This window comes from Curcuma longa, chromosome 9, assembly GCF_044706935.1.
Source record: "Curcuma longa cultivar G26 ecotype Majalengka, Jawa Barat chromosome 9, ITB_CL_G26_1.1, whole genome shotgun sequence".
Lineage (NCBI taxonomy): Eukaryota > Viridiplantae > Streptophyta > Magnoliopsida > Zingiberales > Zingiberaceae > Curcuma > Curcuma longa.
The window spans coordinates 10,513,952-10,535,886 of record NC_133869.1 but is presented as its reverse complement, the minus strand read 5'-3'; the positions used below and the strand labels follow the sequence as shown (position 1 = coordinate 10,535,886).

At 33.9% G+C, this 21,935-nt stretch overlaps 2 protein-coding genes and 1 pseudogene across 2 annotated transcripts; all 3 read left to right on the top strand.

The window, feature by feature from the left end:
* The first annotated feature begins 1,511 nt into the window (after positions 1-1,511).
* Positions 1,512-4,830, top strand: LOC141835388 (E2F transcription factor-like E2FE). The gene is made up of 10 exons (XM_074722847.1): positions 1,512-1,603; positions 1,694-1,814; positions 1,905-1,982; positions 2,069-2,116; positions 2,219-2,339; positions 2,430-2,503; positions 2,612-2,684; positions 2,778-2,833; positions 2,925-3,315; positions 4,721-4,830. The coding sequence occupies exons 1-10, from the start codon at positions 1,512-1,514 to the stop codon at positions 4,828-4,830; spliced, it is 1,164 nt and encodes a 387-aa protein (XP_074578948.1).
* A 2,794-nt stretch (positions 4,831-7,624) lies between these two features.
* Positions 7,625-9,335, top strand: LOC141834534 (uncharacterized; annotated as a pseudogene).
* A 2,233-nt stretch (positions 9,336-11,568) lies between these two features.
* Positions 11,569-21,921, top strand: LOC141835399 (zinc finger CCCH domain-containing protein 4). Its single transcript, XM_074722856.1, is given in 14 exon segments — positions 11,569-11,722; positions 13,084-13,270; positions 13,969-14,142; positions 14,539-14,689; positions 15,950-16,258; positions 17,420-17,566; positions 17,643-17,823; positions 18,121-18,444; positions 18,447-18,586; positions 19,369-19,513; positions 19,585-19,847; positions 19,937-20,122; positions 20,696-21,199; positions 21,532-21,921. Coding segments are annotated over 14 exon segments (3,081 nt in total). The 3' UTR covers positions 21,748-21,921.
* Positions 21,922-21,935: the final 14 nt, after the last annotated feature.

The following is a 21,935-nucleotide window of genomic DNA, read 5'->3' as shown; positions in this document are numbered from 1 at the left end:
ATATATAAAAATCAAAATGGCAAAATTTTATTGTCTTAAAAAATCATATCCCTTGATTTTTAATAAGGGTGTCAATTTAAATAAATCGAGTAGATTCGAGTTACCTGATATAATTGAGTTAGTTATGTCAAAGTGCTTATCCCAAGTGATAAACATAGAGACATATGTTGCCTGAGATTTCGAGTTCGAGTTCTCTTAGCAATATGTAGTTGTTGACTGAGGTGATGTTTCAGCAATAGGCTCTTATCAACATAGTGGTACCATGCCTCCAAAAAATTCTTTAGGTATTTTCTGATATGGTAATATTTTAGCGATGGGGCTGGTCACTATAAAAAATTTACATAATACAGTTTTTGCCCCCCGAAGCATTACGATGGAGCAGACTTGCAGAAGAGGACAAGAATTCGAATCTCGATCGAACAATACCCAACACAGCTTCTCAATTTACCTCCTCATAGATGATCGTGGGGGCGACCGCCACTGGGGTGATAGATTCCACCTTATGCAGAAGAGTTGGTTACAATATAGCAAAATTGTTGAAATGGACAAAGGTTCGAATCTTGACAATATTCTCTTTTATCGTGATCAACTGCAGTTTCTTAATTTACTGAATCGTATGAGACCGTTAGAGTGGTAAATTTCACCTTTTGCTGAAGAATAGATTCGAGTCAAGTCAAAATAAAAATATTATTAAAAACTTTCAATTCAAATTCAACCAGAGCTTAAATTTAATTTGAAAATTTTAAATCTGAATATGTATAATTTGAGGACTAACTTGAATAACTCAATTAGATTTTTTTTTAAACTTTTTTTATTATTTCTATAATAATTTTTTATTTTTATCATAATATTTCATCATCATCCTATTAATATTTTACTATTAATATACATAAAATATCTTAATTTTTAAAATAAAATTTTATTTAATCTTAAAAATTTCTTAAATCTTAAATTCAGATCAAATTTAATCCAACTTAAAAACTTTTTATCCGAACTCAATCCGAATCCGAACTCCCAACTCAATCCAACTAAAAAAACTAAAATAAAAATTTAGGAAGAACTTTATTTTGATTTTTTTTGTACAATATAAAGTATTTTTTACGATAATAAAAAAAGAGCTTCTTTTTAATATTTTAACTGACTAAATAAAAAAAGGGCAAATTCTTACTACTATAAATACATTTCGCGGGCAAACAGCCGATCCATGCTGATCACGTGGCTCCTCGTGCACTCCAGTACAGTCCTCGTAGCCCACGTGCCGCGCTACGATTCTAGGAATATTTGAATTGACTAAAAAGCCCCTCCACGGTTTGCCCTTTTCTTCAAACACTGTCTGTAAATACTTCCAAAGATTGATGGCATAATCGTCAATAGGTTCACGAGGGCGCGATTCTCCGCTGAAAATTTTGAATCCCGGCGGGCAGTCGATCCTCAAGAGGCTCCCAAGTTCCCACCCGCCTCCTCCTCAAGTCTCAATCGATCGAGCAGGCGGAGAAGCGAGGGGGAGAGCGATGTCTTCTTCGCCGTCTCCTTCTTTGGATTCGAGATCAAGGCATCACAGTTACTGCAGGAAGCAGAAATCTCTCGGCGTCTTGTGCTCCAAGTAATCGATCTGTTTCCCCCCTTTTTTTTCTTAAAAAAGAAGGTTCTTGATCAGAATTTGGTTTTGTTTCGATCTGTTTGGGAAGCGAAGCTTCGTGAGTTTGTACGTTCGGCAAGGGGCGGAATTTGTGGACCTCGACTACGCCGCAAGGCAGCTTGGCGTCGAGAGGCGCCGGATCTATGATATCGTCAATGTCATGGAGAGTGTCGGGGTAATATCTTGTTTTTGATCAAATTAGAAAGCGGTTCTTTGAGTTCGCGTTTTGTTTATGGAGAAACGAGTTCTTTTGGTGCATGGATAGGTCGTTGCGAGGAAGGCGAAGAGTAAATACTTTTGGATAGGGTTTTCGGGGATCCCAAATGCACTAAGAGAACTCAAGGTCTGGTCGCTTCTCTGTTTCGGCTCGATCTATCGTTTTTTATATCCTCAAGCTTTGTTTGCCCTAAAATGTTATGCTCTGAGCAGGAGGAGGCACTTCAGGAGAGTTTTGCCACTGATGCCGCCTCCGTAAAAGTAGGTTAAGTGCTTAGTATTTCATCCTAATTCCTTCTGCGACTGAAAGTTTAGATCTTGTACGCTGAGTTGATTGATCTTGCGATTCTCTGCGTGGAAAAGGAAGCTTCGGAGGATCAACATGAAGACAGCGAAAGCCAGAGCCATGATGATGGAGATGAAAAACCAAGCAAAATAGGCAGCATTTCTTCATTGATGGGCTCTTTTAGCAACACATTGTCAGGTAATTTGTTAGCTTTCTTGCTGTGTTCGGTTGGGAAAAGTATCTTCTCGCCTTTATCTGATTCTTTATCGTCTCGCGTTGAATTACCAGCTTCTGAGAACCGGAAGGATAGATCACTATTCCTGCTGAGTCGAAACTTCATCAAGCTTTTCCTGAATTCAGATGTAATTCATCGAACTCATCGCAGGAAACTTGGATTCCGATTCCTTTAATAGCTTGCATACAATATTTTCTCAGGCAACCTGACTGATTAATATGTAAACATTGAACAGGTAGACACTATCTTACTGGATGAAGCTGCAAGGCTGCTGCTTGGTGACAACACCAACTTATCTCACATCAGAAGTATCTGCCAACCCAATTTCACATTTTCTTTAATTAAAAAAAGAAGAAAATTCTTATCTGAGATTTGACTCAGTTTTTGAGATTATCATGCAGCCAGACGTCTGTATGACATCACAAATGTGTTGTCGTCTATCAATCTTATTGAGAAGGTAATTTATTGGTATCTGTAATGTTACAATTGAAATGATATAAATTGTGCTTGTTCATTTTTCTTCTGTTTTGGAAAATTTGCATATCCAGATTCAAGAGTCTAGGAAGCCAGCGTTTCGATGGCTAGGAACCAGTGGCAAGTCTATGATGGATCCTTCTGTAACACTTGTTGCTTCTAAAATTGCAAGTCAGTCCAATAAGAGGGCATTTGGAACTGAGGTCACTAATGTGGAATTGAAGAGGAGCAGGCTGAGTCCTAAAGCAAGTAAGAAGCCTAGTAATTACGCACGACTGCAGAACCAGGACCTCAAAGAATGTAATCTGACAGCTCAGAAGCAATTAAGCATGAAGAGTGGCTTTGTTTTTGGTCCTTTCTTCCCTGCTGGAGCAACTAAAGAGGTAGCCGAGGAAAAAAGTGGGAAAATTGCTCAAGGTTTGGAGGGTTCTGCATGCTCTTTGCGACCACAGTACCACAATGAAGGTTTGCTATACACTTTTACACTTTAATTATTGATGTATTATGATTATCTGTTTTGTATAAAGGTTAACTCAGTCATGATTTGCAATTTCAGATTTATTTTGCTATCATGAAGTTCGATCAGTCATTCTATTTGTGTTTTTTTACACATTGCTTTCCCATTTGAAGGATAGGATCTATGGTATAGATTATTAATTCCACCAAGAATCTGTTTTTTCTACACAAACATTTCCCTTCCCATGGCATTTTTTTTGTTTCCTTTTGTTGTGAATCTTTGTTGTCAAAACACAATGCTTTTAGCATTCATTGATATGAAAGAACTTTTGCTCCCAAATAAGTAGCTTTATCACACATGGTGCACCTTTTGATTTATAAAACTAAACCTTGTACCTATCATGTACACATCTCCTGTTTGGTTATAGTTTTATATTTTCTGAACAATGTTGAGACTTTAAATTTTTGATTGAACAATGATAGGAAAAATTGAGAATAGAAAAGGTGAAGAGCAGCTTAACTAGTGTCTTCGACAACAACCATCATTTGAAATCTTTTATACTTTAGTTCAGTATTCAGTGATATTTTCACTGTCGTATGTAAACTTATGGACAAGTTTAGCAATGCCATTTTGTATTACCCTTTAACAAATTAGCCTTGTAGTTTGTTGCTTGGATCGGATTCAATCATTTATTTGCAATCACAGACAAACAAGGTCGTATAGACTCTTAAATCATTTACTATCGGAATAAGTCTAGGCAATTTAATGTAATACATTCCTTATCTGCCATGAATATCATATCTTTGACAAAACTTGGATGATAGGCATGATTTGGTGATGAGTGCTTTCACCACATGATTCTTGTTTCATGCATATATATCTATTAAACAAGTATACTCCAATCATATCTACTGAATATGTGCATTTAAAATTAAGAATTCATGTGCTTACAATTTCATGAAATATACACAAGTTTATAAAATTAGTGCACATATGTATGCTAAGTCGAAATATCTACCGCTGCTAAACTAGCTCAATTTAGAATACAAAATTGGTGCATCTATAGTTGGTTGAAACAACTATCTCCTATCATAACTTGCATATTATATACAAGTTTATAAAGTCAGTACATATGCATATACTAAATTGGTAGGATTTCTAAGACAGATAGTAAAATACTTGTCTCAAGTCAAAATTTCTACAAAATTAAATTCTGTCATATCATCGTCACTCAACTTATGTTTTAGGTACTTTGTCAAATTTAGTAGTATCTGCAGTGATGCTGGAATTATTTTTGTCTAGATACACATGAGTTATGATGTTTCATTTCATATTTGATCGAAACATTCATGTAGACATTACAAAATTATGTCATCGTGCTAATACAATCATTTCAAAACAACTCTCTTGCAGCCCTGAGTGAACTTTTTTCCCATTACATGGAAGCATGGAAGTCATGGTACACCGAACTTGCTCAAGGCAGCACCAACCTACAGCACCAACCTTGCAACACCTCCAATTGAAGCCCAACTTTTGTAGGGTAAGCCATTACTTACCCTCCCCTTCATTGCCCTTTTCCTGCTGAGAAAGACAGGGTTGTAGCTACATGATCCCTTAACCTGTATGATTTTTGCATAGAGCACGATGTTTTAGTTTGGCTATCCTAATTGATTTTGTATATTGGCAATGAGAAGGTTTTAGCTGAAACACTGACGTTGTGGTGTTAACTGCTGATTAGCTTGCTTGTGCACACTGTTCAATCTAAATACTTGAAGTTACATAATTGATGCTTCAGTGTTTTCACAGCTTAATTTTGTGAAAGCATGAGAGTGCACATGATGAGCAAAACTTATTCGAAGAGACTCTTCATGATTAATTTTTTTTTTCTGAAGATTGTCTTTCTAGTTGTTAGATTTGAGTAGAATTATATTAGAAGGGATAGATCTTGGTGCCTATTAAATATATTATTTATTGATTGAGCAGCTATAGTTAAAAGATTATGATTTGAGATCACCACAAATAAATTATTAATATAAATTTGTTAATATTTGAGATCAGTACAACTTCTTTCATAGATCAGGTCTCTGTTAAGTGTTAATCTGTTTTTCAAATAATGTACAACCAAATTGACCACTATTAATACTCATCATATGCGTTTGCATTGCATCAACAAGGTCTCCCTCCATCTGACACGGCTTCGATGCTTCCGAGGCTCATCCTTATCCCCATGCAATGTCATAGAGATAATTAAGTGACTTTTTTAATATGGTCTCATTTTTTTCTTGGCATTTTATTGAATTGCATAAGTAAAATTTGATATTATTTAAATTACGTATCTAACTTTTATAAAATTCTCAAAATACTTCTCTTCTCTTTGGGTCTATTGCTAAATTTTATTCGAAATTGATTAATAAATTTAAGTTATTTTAAATTAAAATTAATATATTCTTTAAAATTTTTTTAATGTATTTATGGATTTGAAAATTTATCATAAGCTTAATATAAAGTTTATGATGATGATATTTACTAATTAAATCATTAATGGATTTTTAAGACCCTTTTATTCTTAAAAATGTTAAACATTTAAATTTTCAAAGTTAGTTTTGAATTAAATTAGATGATGGATTTATAAAATTTTAAATTATTTTAAATTAAAATAAATATTGTTTTGAAAATTTTTGTTAATATATTCATATGTTTTCAAATTTTTTGGTAAAATAAAATTTAGAATAATAAATATTTTAAATTGATAAATATAATATTAATTTATATATACTTTTAATTTATCATTTATTTTTTAAATTTATGTAAATATTCGCAAATTTGATAAATAAAAATATTTAGTAAATATGCGAATTAGGTATTATGAAAGAGTATTTTGTAAATATGCGAATTAGGTATTATGAAAGAGTATTTTGTAAATATGCGAATTAGGAATTAGGTATTTTGATCCTCCATGAATACCTTATCATTAGAGTTGACGAGTATAAAAATATTAATACCTATATACTTAAACATACAAATTAATATTGCATTTCCTATGGGAGAGTTCATTTTTTTTAAAAAAAATCTATTTTTATTACTTTAGATTTTTTCTAAACTATAATTTCTTTTACTATATCTAATTTTAAATTTTCATCAAAATTAAACTACATGATATAAAATATTCTCTATCAATCCGACTCATTTTGATGGGCAAATAAAGAAAGAAAGACAATTTCCACCTAACAAGTGAGTTGGATGTTTCTAATAGGAAGTTCTAACTCCAAAATTCTTCATTAAAAGATATCTCGATGTCGAATCGAGGTAGTTAGTTGCCCTAATAATCAAATTAAAATTAGACTTAACCACACACCAACTTCTTGATTAAATAACTAATTAAGTGAGTGATGACCTGTCACACCTTCAATTATGAGGCCATGGGCCCCATTCATCATCACCTTCATTATCATGTGGTTGTGAATGATCTTCTCTTTATTTCAAATAATGTGTTTCATTTATTAAGAAACAAATTAAATCATTGAAATGGTTGTTCAAGTTTAGTAATTGATTTTTTTTTTGTAAACTAGAGTTTGAGTTTCAAGTTTGTCTAGATGCTATCAAACTCTCAATTCAAATTTATTTGATTATTTAAAAATTTTATAATTCTATATTTATTTATTTAATTATTAAATTTAATAATAAAAATTTATTTATTTATTTATCAATTTGAAATATGAATCCCATGCATCATCAGCTTCCTTATCATCTCTTATGGACACAACACCACACTTCATGTGGTCATGCTTTTCTCCCTTTAAAAAACAAGTGGTATTCGTACAAATTATGTGTTTCTTTACTTAAAAAAAAATTAAAGATCTTTTAGTTTGCCCCCTCTAGTTTTGTTCTTTCATTAAATGCCATTCAAAGTTCCCCCTCCCATAATTTATAGATCCTACTAAGTTGAGTCCAACTTTATGTTGATCAATTAAAATAAATCGAATCGTTGAAATGGTTGTTCAAGTTTCATCTGAGTTTTTTTTTATTAATTTGAACTTGATTTATTTAGATGTTATCAAATTTTTATTTGAAAATTTTATAATTTTAAATTTATTTGATTGATTATTAAATTTTATAATATAAATTTATTTATTTATTGATAAAAATTTATTTATTAATATATTTATAAATTTTATTGATGACATGAATATTATTCATAAATATTATAATTATTTCAAGAAAACTCTTGGGCATAATCGAGTCGATCACTATATGATAGAATTGCCACAATAAATAATAGTCAAATCTTTGAGAAACCATGTGACCATACCCTCTCACATGGGGGCCGTTTGTTTCAGTTTCTTAAATTACCTCTTTATAAATAGTTGTTGATACAGATTGGTAAACTTTCAAATATTATAACTTTTGACTCAGGTGTTAGAATGAAATGTAGTCGATTGTTAATTGAAACTCTTTCAGATATCTCTATTATCCTATTCGGTACGAGATGAAATTCGTATTAGCCAACTTTTAGATTCATCATATATCATTTAGTGTGTTTTTGAAAATTCTGAACATATATTTTTTATTATTTATAATAATTCTCAATTTTTAGAATTTAGAGGTATTTTTGACTTTTAAAATTAGAATTTTATTTTAAATCTAATTAAATGGGGTTTAAGATAATGTTTTTATTAATATTATTTACGATAACGTTATTTTCTTCTCCAAATATGAGTATGATATTTTTCGATAGATTACTTTCAATGAATTCAATAATTTTCGCTTTGTTTTTTCCCCTTTCCCTTTCAATACCAAACAAACTCAACTTCAATGGCAATCCTCTTCATCTACTCCTCTCTCTCTCTCTCTCTCTACTCTTCCTTTCTATCTCCATTCCAAGCCTCTTCAACCTCTCTCCTTCCTCTGCATCTCCCTTTCATGGCTTCAGGAGCAGCAACAGAAGAAGAAGACAGCAGCCAACTACCACAAGGTGCATGCCAATTATTTTCACTATCATTTTTTTTAATTTTATTTTTCTCCAATTATTCTATTCTTGCCATATAATTAACACATTCTTAATTTGATCCTTCAGACTCTCGTTCTAAAGGTCTCCATCCACTGCGAGGCCTGCAAGAGAAAAGTCTCCAAGATCTTGAGCAAAATCAAAGGTGTTTCTGAATTCTCGATCACTGAAGCTTCAGCTGTTTGAATTCGATCGATACATCTTTAATTCTTTCTTTCTTTGCCCTTTTTGTTTCATTTCAGGTGTAGAATCAGTCGATATCGATTCCGGACAAAACAAGGTGAGTTTTAAGTCTCTTGTCGATGCCCAGACAGTAATTCAGAAGCTCAGGAAGCATGGCAAGCCCGCTGAGCTCCTGCAGGAGGAGGTGAGTCCCGGTGTTCGAGCTCGGAAACCGGCATCCGCGACCGAGAAGCCGCCGGAACCGGCGAAAATTGGTGTAGAAAGTAGTAGTCCTTCTTCCAGTGCTGAAGCCGGGGGGAGCCCTGAGGCTGAGACGGTTATGGCAGTTGGCAATTCTGTTACCGAGATCAAAGAGGCCAAGGCTGAACCCCCTGAAAACCCCGAAAAGGTTAAGTCGAAGACGGGCGATAAAAACATCGATACCCTGAAGCCGTCTAGTGAAGAAGAGAAGTCTAAGCAGATCAAGGAGGATAACACCCCTAGTCGAGTGTTTCCCCCACAACCAGCTTATGTTACGAGCTACGACATGGCTCAGCCAAGCATGAGTCAATCGCACTTTGTGCCTCCTATGGCAACCATTTCGTCTCAAGGGCACATCTACGACGATCCATATCAATATTTTCCACGATACTATGATGGATCGGTCGGAAGCTCATCCAAACCCAACTGGCTACACGCATCCGTCAGCGATCTATCCATACAACACCATGTTTAGTGATGAGAACCCGGATGCGAGTTGTAGTCTTATGTGATTGTCTCGTAGAGTTCAATGTAACTTAGGATCATGTAAGCTAAAATTGTGTTAATCAAAGATCGTGTGCGAAATTTTGATCTTCGAAAGATGATTAGCCTGAGATTGATTAGCATGAGAACATGTTATGATTTTGCAAAGTAATCATTTGAAGGTCCCTTATGACTATCTGATTCGATCTTAATCGTCTAAACTCAACGGTAGCAATTAAACACACATTCGAATTCTATATTTTTTAAAAAATTAAAAAAAAATAAATTGAATAAACTTTTATAACTTAAAATTAAATCTGTTAATTTATTTTTTAGGAAAAAAACCATTACTTCTAATAATTGGCAACGTGACGTCTTCGACGGGGATTTGAAGATTACAATTTGCATGGCCCGTTGGAGACGATCCACACGTATTCGATTAAATTCTGGGAATCTGTAACGGAGCGAAGGTCGATGGCAACCCACGCACTCACCTCCGCGGTTTAACTAATCGGACGTCAGTTTTATCCACGCTTTCCCAATCACTAAGCGGGTATGAAGGAGAGTAACGAACAATAAGGCTGGCAACTAATGTCCTGGGCACAACTTTTCGGGCAAGTTAGCGGCTTATTACCGTTTTGCCACTGGAGAGCCACGTGACTAGCAGCAGAGGTCACGTCAACTCAGTGTGAAGTCAATGAGAGTCATGCATGGGGTAAATTTCATTTCAACCCTCAAAGTTATTTTTAATATTTTAAATGAGGTTTTTAGAAATGACATAACTTTAGGAGATAAAATAAAGATGTTCCTTTATTCTAAAAGGCCCTTGATTTTTTATTTATATAAAATGTTCTTATTTTCAACTTCTAATGGTCAATCTTATTCAAGGCAACTTACACACATTAGGATCTAAAATAAAGTTTTGGATAATAAACTTTACCTAGAAGATAAATTTTATCAAAATGTCAATCCACTCAATATAAACTTAAGATACTAATTGCCCCTCGGGTCACGGTGCAATGGTAAAAAGTAGAATAAATTCATCTGTAGTGAGGGTTTGAATCTCACATAGAGTATTTTCCATTGAACTCCCATAGAGTTTAAACCACTGGTGATGGATTGTCATGTAAGGTTTTATTTGTATTTTTTGGATTTATCTTGATAGTTGATGAAAATTTTTTGTGAGATCCAGACTTTAAGACCAATTGATTGGAAGAGATGGATTTTGAATTATAAAAAAATATTAATCAATACAATATAGGTTTTAAACTTGTTTGTTTACTTATTAAAATTTTTAATCTTATGTATTAAAAATCTTATCTACTTCCAGTTGAACTAGATTTTTTATCGAGCTCAACTAATGATGATTATTTTATTTATTTATAAATTATTCATAAATATTCACCAATCAAATTTACTAGTATTTAACCTTATTTATTTTAATATATTTTTATATTATTGAACGAACATATATAAATTTTATCAAATTAAACATTAAATTTTGTATATACACACAATTTAAGTTGTATTTTTAAAGTATTAAATACTAGGGCTAAACCTAACTATATCTATATAAACTAGAAATATATATATTTGGTAAATAAAAATAATCTAAGAAAATTTTGAAGGAATCAACTATACTATAATGATATAAGATATATATATATATATATATATCATTTTTATTTACACAATTTACATAAATATAAATAAATAAGAATTTTATGTATATATATATATATATTTTTCACTTTATTTTTTGTAAAGTATTATTTTTCTTATACAAATTCAATTTTATTTACGATATTACTTTGCTTTAAAGGTTTATTATAAATTTTCTTTTATAGTTAGTATCGTGTATCTAGATCTAAGAATCGATGAATTTTAAGAATGATTCATTCAATTTTATGAAAATTTTTCATAGATCAATAAGATAAATCTAAAAATGTTCATAGTGGACGGTCTAATAATTTAATTTTCTAAAGTCCAATCTAACATATGGACGAAATTTATTCTATAATACGTTGCAATTAAGATTAGAGTTTAGGGTTTAGAGTACATTCCTATATCTAATAATCTAAATAAGGTATAAAAGATTAAATAGGAGAGAAGAAAAAATAAAACATCAATTTTGGTAAAAAAAAGAAATTAGAGATTTCTCTGTAATTTTAGGAAATCCACTGGCGTATTTGATAAATCAAATTAGGGACCTTTTGGGTAATTTCGCGAAAATCATTGGCGTATTTGATAAATTTCCCAACATGGGTCGGTCCGTGACTTCAAAAAGCAGGGCGAGAGGAAAGTGGCGGCGACAGCGCCGTCTCCTCCGCTTTCTTCGCCTCGAAGTACGATGGGGAAGACGCCGAGGGGAGCCTCCTCCTCCTCTTCTTCCAATACCGCCGCCGGCCGCCGTCCGCCGCTCCCCGTCATGGCTCTCCGCGAGAAGATCGTCGCCAAGGTCCAGGAGAATCGAGTGACCCTCATCGTCGGCGATACCGGTTGCGGTATGACTTAGATGCTTTGCTGATCGTGCCTCGACTTAGGTTTCATTTGAAGTCCTCTTTGGTGCTTTTGCCAGTTGCATTGTGTTGACATTGCGTTGTGTGAGAGAAATTCTTTTCCTTTATCGATGTTCATGCTAAAGATGGTTCCTTTTCTTTTCTCTGTCTTGATTTTGGATAACATAAAGATCCATGTGCACTGGTAGTTCATAATCATCACTAATTGCTTCATAGTTAACTTTCTATAACTTGTTCCAAGAGAACACAATGCTTGGTGTTGTGTATCGCAAAATAAAGTTTAATTTGGTGAATTCATTGTTTGTTTATTTAAAGTTGTTTCATAAGGATGACAAGGAATTGTATGATAAGGAAGTCAGGTTTTTACAACTATAACTTTTTTATGATAGAGATAGTTAATGGAACACATAACAGAAAATACCAAACAATCAAATCATATGACAATAGGTAAAAAAAAAGAGGGAAGGAAACAATTTCAAACATACTAACAGATGAGGAATGATTTCTTTTAGATTTGAGCTCATTTGAGGATAAATGATGATGGAGCCCAAAACAATTTCAGAAGAAGAATATTGAAGAACATAAAAGTTCAGAAAGCACGTTGAACAATTTAATTGACGAATATAAAACGTTATAATTTTTGTCATTCTAGTCAGGTCTCGTAGCATGTATTGCACTTGAATGAATAGTATCCTTTCCATTAATGTTGACGGAGAAGGGGGGCATTTTTATTTCTGTTCTGTAAACTATGAGTAATATGCTAAATTATATAGAGAAAAATAAAATGTAGGTGAACTATGGGTGGCAAAATAAAATTCTCTCGTTTAAAATATCTATTTTTAAATCATGGCATCTAAATGGCCTCTCTGACACTTTTTTTTTAAGATTGACAAAATTTTTTGTGTGTGTACGCACAAAAAATTAAACTTAATTGTTTGTGTGTGTATGCACGGTTGAATGCATATGGCATAATTTTTGTTAGATTATTTACTCTTTTAATCACTGTAACTTTGTTAAGGATTTTTTGATCATGATAGATTTATGGAATGAATGAAGCTTATGTTTTTTTTTGAATATGAATTTCATGTATTTTGAGTAAGGTAAATTCCTTCTTGCTCCTAAAGGTGGATATTTTCATAATTATACTTTGTTTCTTCTTGGTGGATTCTTTGTTAGAAGAAAATTGTCTCATGGTGTAATTGAGCTATTTAGTGTACCACTGGCTAGTTCCTCATTGTCAACATGTTTGGATCGTTTAGTTTGTACAAATATTGTTTTATCAATCTTGTAAAGTTGTACTTTGGTTCTTTATCATCATTTATTGTTATTGTTCCACTATGTTACAGGAAAAAGTTCCCAAGTTCCACAATTCTTGCTTGAAGAAAATGTTGAACCGATATTGTGCACACAACCTAGAAGATTTGCTGTTGTTGTAATAGCAGGAATGGTAGCTAAAGCACGTAATTGTGAAGTTGGACATGAGGTTGGATATCACATAGGGCACTCAAATGTCTCCGACCTTGGCCCAAATCGGTATTTGCTCCTTCAAAAGTGCCATGGAAAATGAGATTTTCTTTAGTTGTTTTCCTATTTCTTTTCTTTCGTTCTTTTAGTGTTAGATTGTATATTGTTGATGAGAAAGACAAGGATAGTAATTCCATATTACATTTAGCAAGTATCATCTGTTACTACTCATTTATTTTTCTTGATTGGCATCTAACATATTTGATCTCTATTCTTCCGGTGTGTCTGCTTCACCTAAAATTCTCCATCTCGTAGAGTCTATGATATTGGATAGCATGAAGATGAATGTTCCTTCTCGAGTTGATTATGAACTTTAGGATGCTTACTTTTTTCCTTCCATCCTGTTACAGATAAAAAATTGTCTTCAAAACTGCTGGTGTTGTACTGGAACAAATGCGCGATAAGGGTTTAATTGCACTAAATAGTCTTTTCTTTTGTTCTTTTAGTGTTAGATTGTATATTGTTGATGAGAAAGACAAGGATAGTAATTCCATATCACATTTAGCAAGTATCATCTGTTACTACTCATTTATTTTTCTTGATTGGCATCTAACATATTTGATCTCTATTCTTCCGGTGTGTCTGCGTCGCCTAAAATTCTCCATCTCGTAGAGTCTATGATATTGGATAGTATGAAGATGAATGTTCCTTCTCAAGTTGATTATGAACTTTAGGATGCTTACTTTTTTCCTTCTATCCTGTTACAGATCAAAAATTGTCTTCAAAACTGCTGGTGTTGTACTGGAACAAATGCGCGATAAGGGTTTGATTGCTCTAAAGTATAAGGTTATAATTCTTGATGAAGTGCATGAACGATCGGTAGAATCTGATCTTCTTCTTGCCTGTGTTAAACTGCTTATGATGAAAAACAAGGACATGAGGTTGGTACCATCTTCTGTTTCCCATTTCTCAAATTTCCTATTGTGGTCAATGCTCTTATTTTTCCATGGAAAGTGGGGCTTTGCCCATATTCTTCATTGTGGTCTTTGTTTCATTGCATGGTTTTTGATGCTTGGCACAAGGTTTATATTTATAAAGTGTGTCAAAACATTATCAGATCTTACTTTGGTCGTGTGAGTGGCATTGTGCTAATTCAATGCCTAAGACAACCATATCTAGTTATATGCTATTATTTCTTCATAAGCAGATGGTCACACTGTCATGGGACATCTGATATGTTATCTGAAAAATACACGACCTATTGTTTTAACAGCTTTCTTTTAGTTATGTGAATTCGTCTTCATGCTAGAGACTCACGTTGCTCCAATTTTGCCTAGGGTTGTTCTCATGTCTGCCACAGCTGATATTACAAGATATAAGGATTATTTTAAAGATCTTGGGAGGGGTGAAAGAGTGGAAGTTATTGCAATACCAAATGCGCCACAACAGAATAGCATCTTCCAGAGGAAGGTTCTCTATCTTGATCAGGTTAGTTAAATTTGCTCATTCTCATTAATATGATGTTGAATGTTGATGGTGAGTTTAAGACTCATATCTTGCATATACTAATGCTATGCTTCATTGCTTGATTAGATTTGATTAACTGCTTGACAAAATTTTGAATTGTTGATACCTTATGGGGAAGAAGTAACAGGATCTACATCGTTTGATAGGCTGACCTTGCTTAAGGATGCCAAATTCACATATTCAAGCAAGGGGCTCAAACTTTGATATTTCACTTCCCTGGTAATCATAACCATTTATGGTGTGTGGCTGGCGGCTTACCTATTAGTAATCAATTTACTTTATCACATTGCATGACTTAGTCTTGTCCGTTTCCTTTCCTTCCCCCATTCCTCTTGATTTTTCCAGCCAAGTAAAAAAGCTAAATGTCATAAAATATGCTTGTTCTGCTAAAAGACTAATCCTTGTGGCCTATGTTGTTTGGAAGCTTCAAAGATTTTGATTTGGTAATTCCAGCCCACATAAAATTTAAATTGTCACTCCTCGTCTAGGGTCAATCAATCTATCAGTAGATATCTTTTGGACATGCCTAACATTGATGTAAACACAGCAGTTTCTATTGGGTAAAATCAGCTGTTAGCAAACGTCTTGCACAACTGATTTGACATCCTCATGAAACTAGAGGCACAACAAATAGTAAACACACTAATAATATCACATTCCTCTCATCTGTAGTTGGAGACTTGGATCGTTGTCGAGAGCCAACAAGAACTTAAAGTTCACATGGCCAAAGGAGATAATTGGAACCATTAAGATTGATATTAGTTCCAATGTCATGATTGTGGTAGAGGAGAATCCTATGATGGATGAGAAGATGATATTGAGGGTGAATGGTTCCAGGGTTGAAAACTTTGGAAAATTGTTGATTAAGTCTGAGGGCAGTTTGGAAAAAGAGGTAACCTACAGAAGGTGAAATGAAAATTTCCCCAAAATATCTCCAGCATTTTTCTTGTTGAACTCTGGCATATTTTATGATTTTGAAAGTCGAGGGCATTTTGCAAAAAGAGGTAATACTGGTGGTGAAATGAAGATTTCTCCAAAGATGTCCATTTTTTTTTGTATTATGTATTCCTTATGATAAAATATTGCTCTCATTTTTTCCTGTGCCTGCAATTTGGATCATATTTTTAAGCTAATATTGTTAGTGCTGCATGATTCTAGTAACAGAAATCTGTCAACTTTCCATATCATATAGATAATTACTGAATTGGATATCCTGATCAGGTTGCAGAGCATCTGGGCATGGATTTAGATTCAGTGTCATCGACATGCTGTTCAGAAAGGGTACTTGGTGATGCTGATATTAAACCTGAATTACATGAAATTATTGACAAGTTAGTGATGCATATTCATATAAGTGAAGAAGACATTGAAAAAAGTATATTGGTATTCCTCCCAACATATTATTCTCTGGAGCAGCAATGGGTTCGTTTACAACATCATAGTTCGCTCTTCAAAATACACATTCTTCACCGAAGCATTGACACTAATCAAGCACTGTTAGCAATGAAAGTCTGCCAATCTCAACGTAAGGTAATCTATAGTAGTTACATTGTTGTTTGTCAAACTATTTTTTGCTATCTCATTTGATGATCAGTTAATTCTTTGAGTTGGCAAAACAACTTGTAATTTATTTACTATAAGCTAATATGAATGTCAGAGAATCATAAATGAAGTAGAGCATTAAGCACCAACCTGGCCTTGTATGTTTTAGCTCTCTTAGGCACAGGCAGCTAAGAAAAATGTTATTTTAATTATTTTTATCTTTCCTAGGAGATTGAAATTTTATACTATTTGTATTTTAACTATTCCTATATCATTGACAGAACCAGCCAAAATACATTTTTGTGCACATGACATGCCTTCTAAGTTCCTACCGATTTCACCCTTGTCATTTGGAGTATCAATATGACTTGTTCTTCTCAGTTATTGTGTCTCACCGTGATAAAATTTTCTTTTTTGCTTGTCGTTGTTAACTTTAAGATTTCATTATCTTTGTCTTTAAATTTCTATAGTATAAGACGAGATTCACCTTTTTGTTCTTTTATAGTGACTACTGGGTTAAGTTACTTTTGATTAGTTGGATTACTATTTAGTGGGGGTTTTTTTTCTTTCTTTTCTTTAGAATCATATAAACTAAGATACATATTGAAACAGACCGAATTGTCATGGTCCTTTTAAATTTTGATTCACATATAAAAACATATCATTTTCATGTGAATCATAATGTGTCATAAGATATGTGAACAGGTAGCCACATGATTTTAACAACTAAGTGATGGCAAATTTAATTTGTGGGAGCAATTTGACATGCATGCATTTAGTTTGAATGAGTGTCTAAAGTAAGCATTTGAGGATCAAAAATATTAAATGGAAGAAAGCAATGGCAATTTCAATTATATCGAGGATACACATCAGGAACTAACTATGATTTAGCAAGTCATTAAATATTTACTGAAAGTTTGGATATTATTGAATAATGCGTATTCACTGACAAGATTTTCTCAAATTTGTTTGTTGTTGCCGTAACATTCCATATTGACCTACATATGCATTTTTTAACATGCTTCGGAAGTTCTGCCAATTTATTTGGAAGAAAATTACTTAATTCTATAATATGCTGTATTACTTTTCTAAAATTGCCTCCCAAAATAATGCTGATCGTTCTTCACTATTCCTTTATTTGAAGAACAGGTGATACTAGCAACAAATATTGCTGAATCATCAGTCACGATACCTGGAGTAGCTTATGTAATTGATTCGTGCCGATCTTTACAAATTTTCTGGGATCCTGGCAGAAAAGCGGATTTCTCTAAGCTTGTTTGGGTGTCTAAATCACAGGTGATTAGTTATTTTCATTTTGGGTTTTTAGTGTTGTAAGATTTCTTGCTGATATGCATGCTCAAGGAAATTTCAGGCCGAGCAACGTAAGGGGCGAACTGGTCGAACCTGTGATGGTGAAATATATCGGTTAGTCACAAGATCATTCTATAATAATTTAAATGATCATGAAGATCCTGCAATATTGAGATTATCATTGAGGCAGCAGGTACTCATGATTTGCTGCTCAGAGTCTAAACCAATTAATGATCCCAAAGGTGAAGTTTACATTTAATTTTACTTGCTAATTTGGTTTTATAAGTCTACTTGAACTCAAAATGATGAGATCGAGTCTTGTTTACTTATCTTTTATGACAAGGATGACTTGAAATCTGGTACTGTAACCGGCGACATGGGTAATCTCTCCTATGCTACCTTTGCCATTCATGTTAACAAATATCATTTGTGACAACAGTCGACATGCTTTAACACATTTCGACATGCACCAAGATGAATTTATGTAATATTTGCTGAGTGCTTTAGAGGCCTAACACTTGACCTTTGCCATATGGCAGTCTTATTGCAGAAAGTTATGGATCCTCCAGAGATGGATATCGTGGAGGATTCTCTTAGTTTGCTAGTCAAAATAAACGCATTGGAAAAGCCTGTTTCTAGCAGAGGCCACTACGAGCCAACGTTCTATGGGCGTTTGCTTGATAGTTTGCCTCTTTCTTTTGATGCTTCGATGCTGGCATTGAAGTTTGGTCAGGTTGGGATACTTCGTGAGGGAATCCTTATCAGTATCCTAATGGACGTCCAACCACCTCCAATTTATCATCCTTTCGGCAATCAAAATTTGGTACGGAAACTAGTTGCTTATTTGATATCCGTGATTTTCTTTGTCTGACAATTTTCCTATCTTCTTTTTCAAAGTATGTAGAAAATTACTTCGATAGTAGCATCAGCAAGCCCATTGCAAAGAAGGAAGTTTCATTGATGGCAAATTTGTGTGCCTTTCAATTTTGGGAGCGGGTTTTTAAGGTAATTAAAAAAAAACCATTTTAAAAATATACTTGGGGACTTCAGATACACAAACGATAACTATTTTTACCTGCTCATTACCGTAAAGTATGAACGATCTTCACAATCTTATAAAGTTTTCTTGTTTACCTGAAGACGTGAATGACAGTCATACAAGACTATAGAACTTTCTCCATTTCAACCATTTATTATCTATGACATTGACGATATCTTCATCAACATCTCCTTGTGTACAATAAATTAATATATCTAAAACTCTTGCAGTATTTTCTTGCCCATCGAACTGAAGTATTCTCTTATTTAAGATTACATTTTTTATTTTCTTTTAGTTTAATTTATGATAAAAGTTTTAGTTTATCAAGATTTTATTCACAATTTAAGCATTGAATTATTTATACTTTCACCAAATAACTTTACCGTGACACCAAAAGCTTCTAGATCAATAAAAATCATATGTGAATTTTTTTTCTTTCTGATTTCTCTATTATTTTTCTTATTAAATAAAAACATCTGCATTTGTTTTTTTGGGCACTAAACCAAATTATTGTTTTATATCCCATTATTCTCTTAGTTACCCTTTCCAAAAGTTTCATAGATTAACTCATCAATTTAGTTTTTTGTTTATATATATAGAACAATATTTTGTATCGCTTTTACACATTTTCTCTAATCCATAGGTGAGAATTCCTTTATGGCATATGCATGCATTCTTGTAGTATTTTTACCGAATACTAGGCCAGTGATTTTAAACTTCTCTTTTGTGTTTGACTTGATTCTTTAAGGACAAGCACCGTCTGGAAAGACTAAAGCAAGTCGTTAATGTTGATGAATCGCCATATTCAGAAGTTTTGTTTTCTAAACTAGAAGAGGAATGGTGCTCGTTTCACAACCTTATTCAGACGTCACTGCACAGTCTCTCTGAAATTTGTGAGCAAATATCTAGAGTCTATCGATGCCCACTTTTGCTTTTTTTCCTTAAGTGAATTCATTTTCTGCAGATGAAGAAACTGTGGAGATACTGCATCGATTTAGGCCATCGTTTCTTGCAAAAATTGAAATTCCCTGTTACTTTGAGCCATATGCATTTAAGCACACATGCATTTTGCAATCTGAGCCAGCAACAGACTTGGATGCCCTAACACTGGAAGACGAGAACCTTGATACCGTAACTAGACGAAAATGTATCGCTTTACCATATGTTGCTCCTGATGATTTTGGTGCCATGTCTGTATCTGAGAAACTGAAAAATCTTATCAAAGAAGTACGTTTCGAAAACTCCTCTTACCTGAATTTTCTTTGCAACAAGAAAGCAACTCTCATTGTCACTTATATTCAACCGTGTTCAAACAGATGCGACTGCAATATTTGGAAGATACATCTGGTTTTCTGCACGACACCGCAACTGTTTCTCAAGCCAATGAGCCTGCTATTTGTAAATTCTTTGCGATTGGAGCATGCAGCAAGGGAGACCTTTGTCTCTATTCTCATTCATATCAGGCCCAGAGACCACTTTGCAGGTTTTTCCATACATTTCAGGTACTTACACGCTAGTACTTTCAGCTTAGATTTTATCGATCCTTGGAGTAGAAAGATGGCACTCGGTTAGAAAACGCATGCCTATACAGTGACTAGTTGTGAATCAGATTTGATTTCTTTTACAGTATCGAAATTGATATCTGCTATATATTTTTTTTCTGTTTCTCTTTCTGTCTATCAGTATCGTAGTTGCCTCGGCTCTTTATTCTTTGAGAAGTTGGCCAGATTCAGTTCAAATTGATGCAATCTGTTTCATTTGGATCACTTCTCGTATCGAGTTTTTAAAGGCTACTGACTTTGATATTTTGTCTATCACATTGCAATTGCATGCGCAGGAAACTATGCTAAATGTTACGGCTGCATCGACTGAAGTAATTGATGTGTTATGTGTTACACAAGTTTTCTATAATTCTTTGTGCATCTCTATAAAATGATATCATATTTGGTGATTTTTTTTTATTATTTCGGTACATTCTCCTTGGTTCATGAGATTATTTGTAAATTTAATTTCCTTGAAATCTGTTGCTTAACTTTCATTTCCGATACTGTATTTAATATTCGGTGAATGTGCAGGGATGTCGGAATGGAAATGCATGTTTCTTCCTACACGACTATAGCAGTAGTAGGAGAGCATCCAATTTCTGCTTACAAGAAGATGCAACTACTTCTGCTGATTCCTTCTTGCAGTTGCTTCCGACGACATCCTACGAGTGTGTTCTTGTCTTGAATGACAATGATCTATTTTTCTCGGCTAACCTCGCGGAAATTTATGATGCGAACAAGATAATTACCACTACACATCGCTCATACTCTGAATTTGTGGAATCACTTGGGATCACAGTGTTGTGGGATGTAGCTGAACCCTGGTATGCGATTACGAAAAGCAATGAAATTTCAATTCCTTGGGAGCAAGTTAGGTGCGTATTATGGTTCGCTGACATTGAGGACGATGCGACGAGGCATGGCCATCTTTTACAGAATTTATTCCGTCATCTCGCTGTCAAAATTTTGGCTGACACTTTGTTTGATCTTCGGGTAATTGTAACCATCAACAACGTCAAATTCACACAGCTACAGGTATGGCTAACGTTCTGAATCTTAAAATTTTAACTAGCATTCGAAATAGTTAACATAATATTTGCTGACAATTCGAGGCATCTAGCCTGTTTGAACTGCAAACAAGTTGACAATCGCAGAAAGGTTGGTCGACTTAGTTGATAACGATAAGCAGGCTCAACTAAGAATTTTCCATAAAAAACTGACCTTGTTAGAGAAACATGTTTATTGTTTTGGTCTCTTTATTCGTCGTTGAGAATCATTATTTCTTTCGCTAGTCGTATTTTCGATCTTTCTGCTGCCTTAACTTTTCAGTAGGGATTCAATGCTCATGAGAATCATGGTTCTTTCAGGTGGAGAAATTGGCAAGGGAGTGTTTTTTCTTTCTTACCCAATCGTTTTGCTTCGACGAATCAAGTTTCGGCAAGTTTTCTAGCTCAAAGAACACCGCAAGGATAAACGACCGCATCAGTGTGCCTGTTTCTTATGTTTTCGTGTTGTATCCCCCGACCGACCTCCAATTCGGGGATTATTCTACAGCGCTTCAGAAGGGTTTATATCGACGATGAAAGGTTTTTGTTTACTTTGTAAATATATCAGTTTGGATCTATATATATGCACAAAATCTATTTAAAACTATTCGCGTATCGTCGCATACTCTTGTCATGCATTCTTCTTGAAGTAACCTGTTGTTTGGATCAAACATAACCAAATGGATGGACATATATGACTCCGTTATGTTATCGAAGAAGAGAAT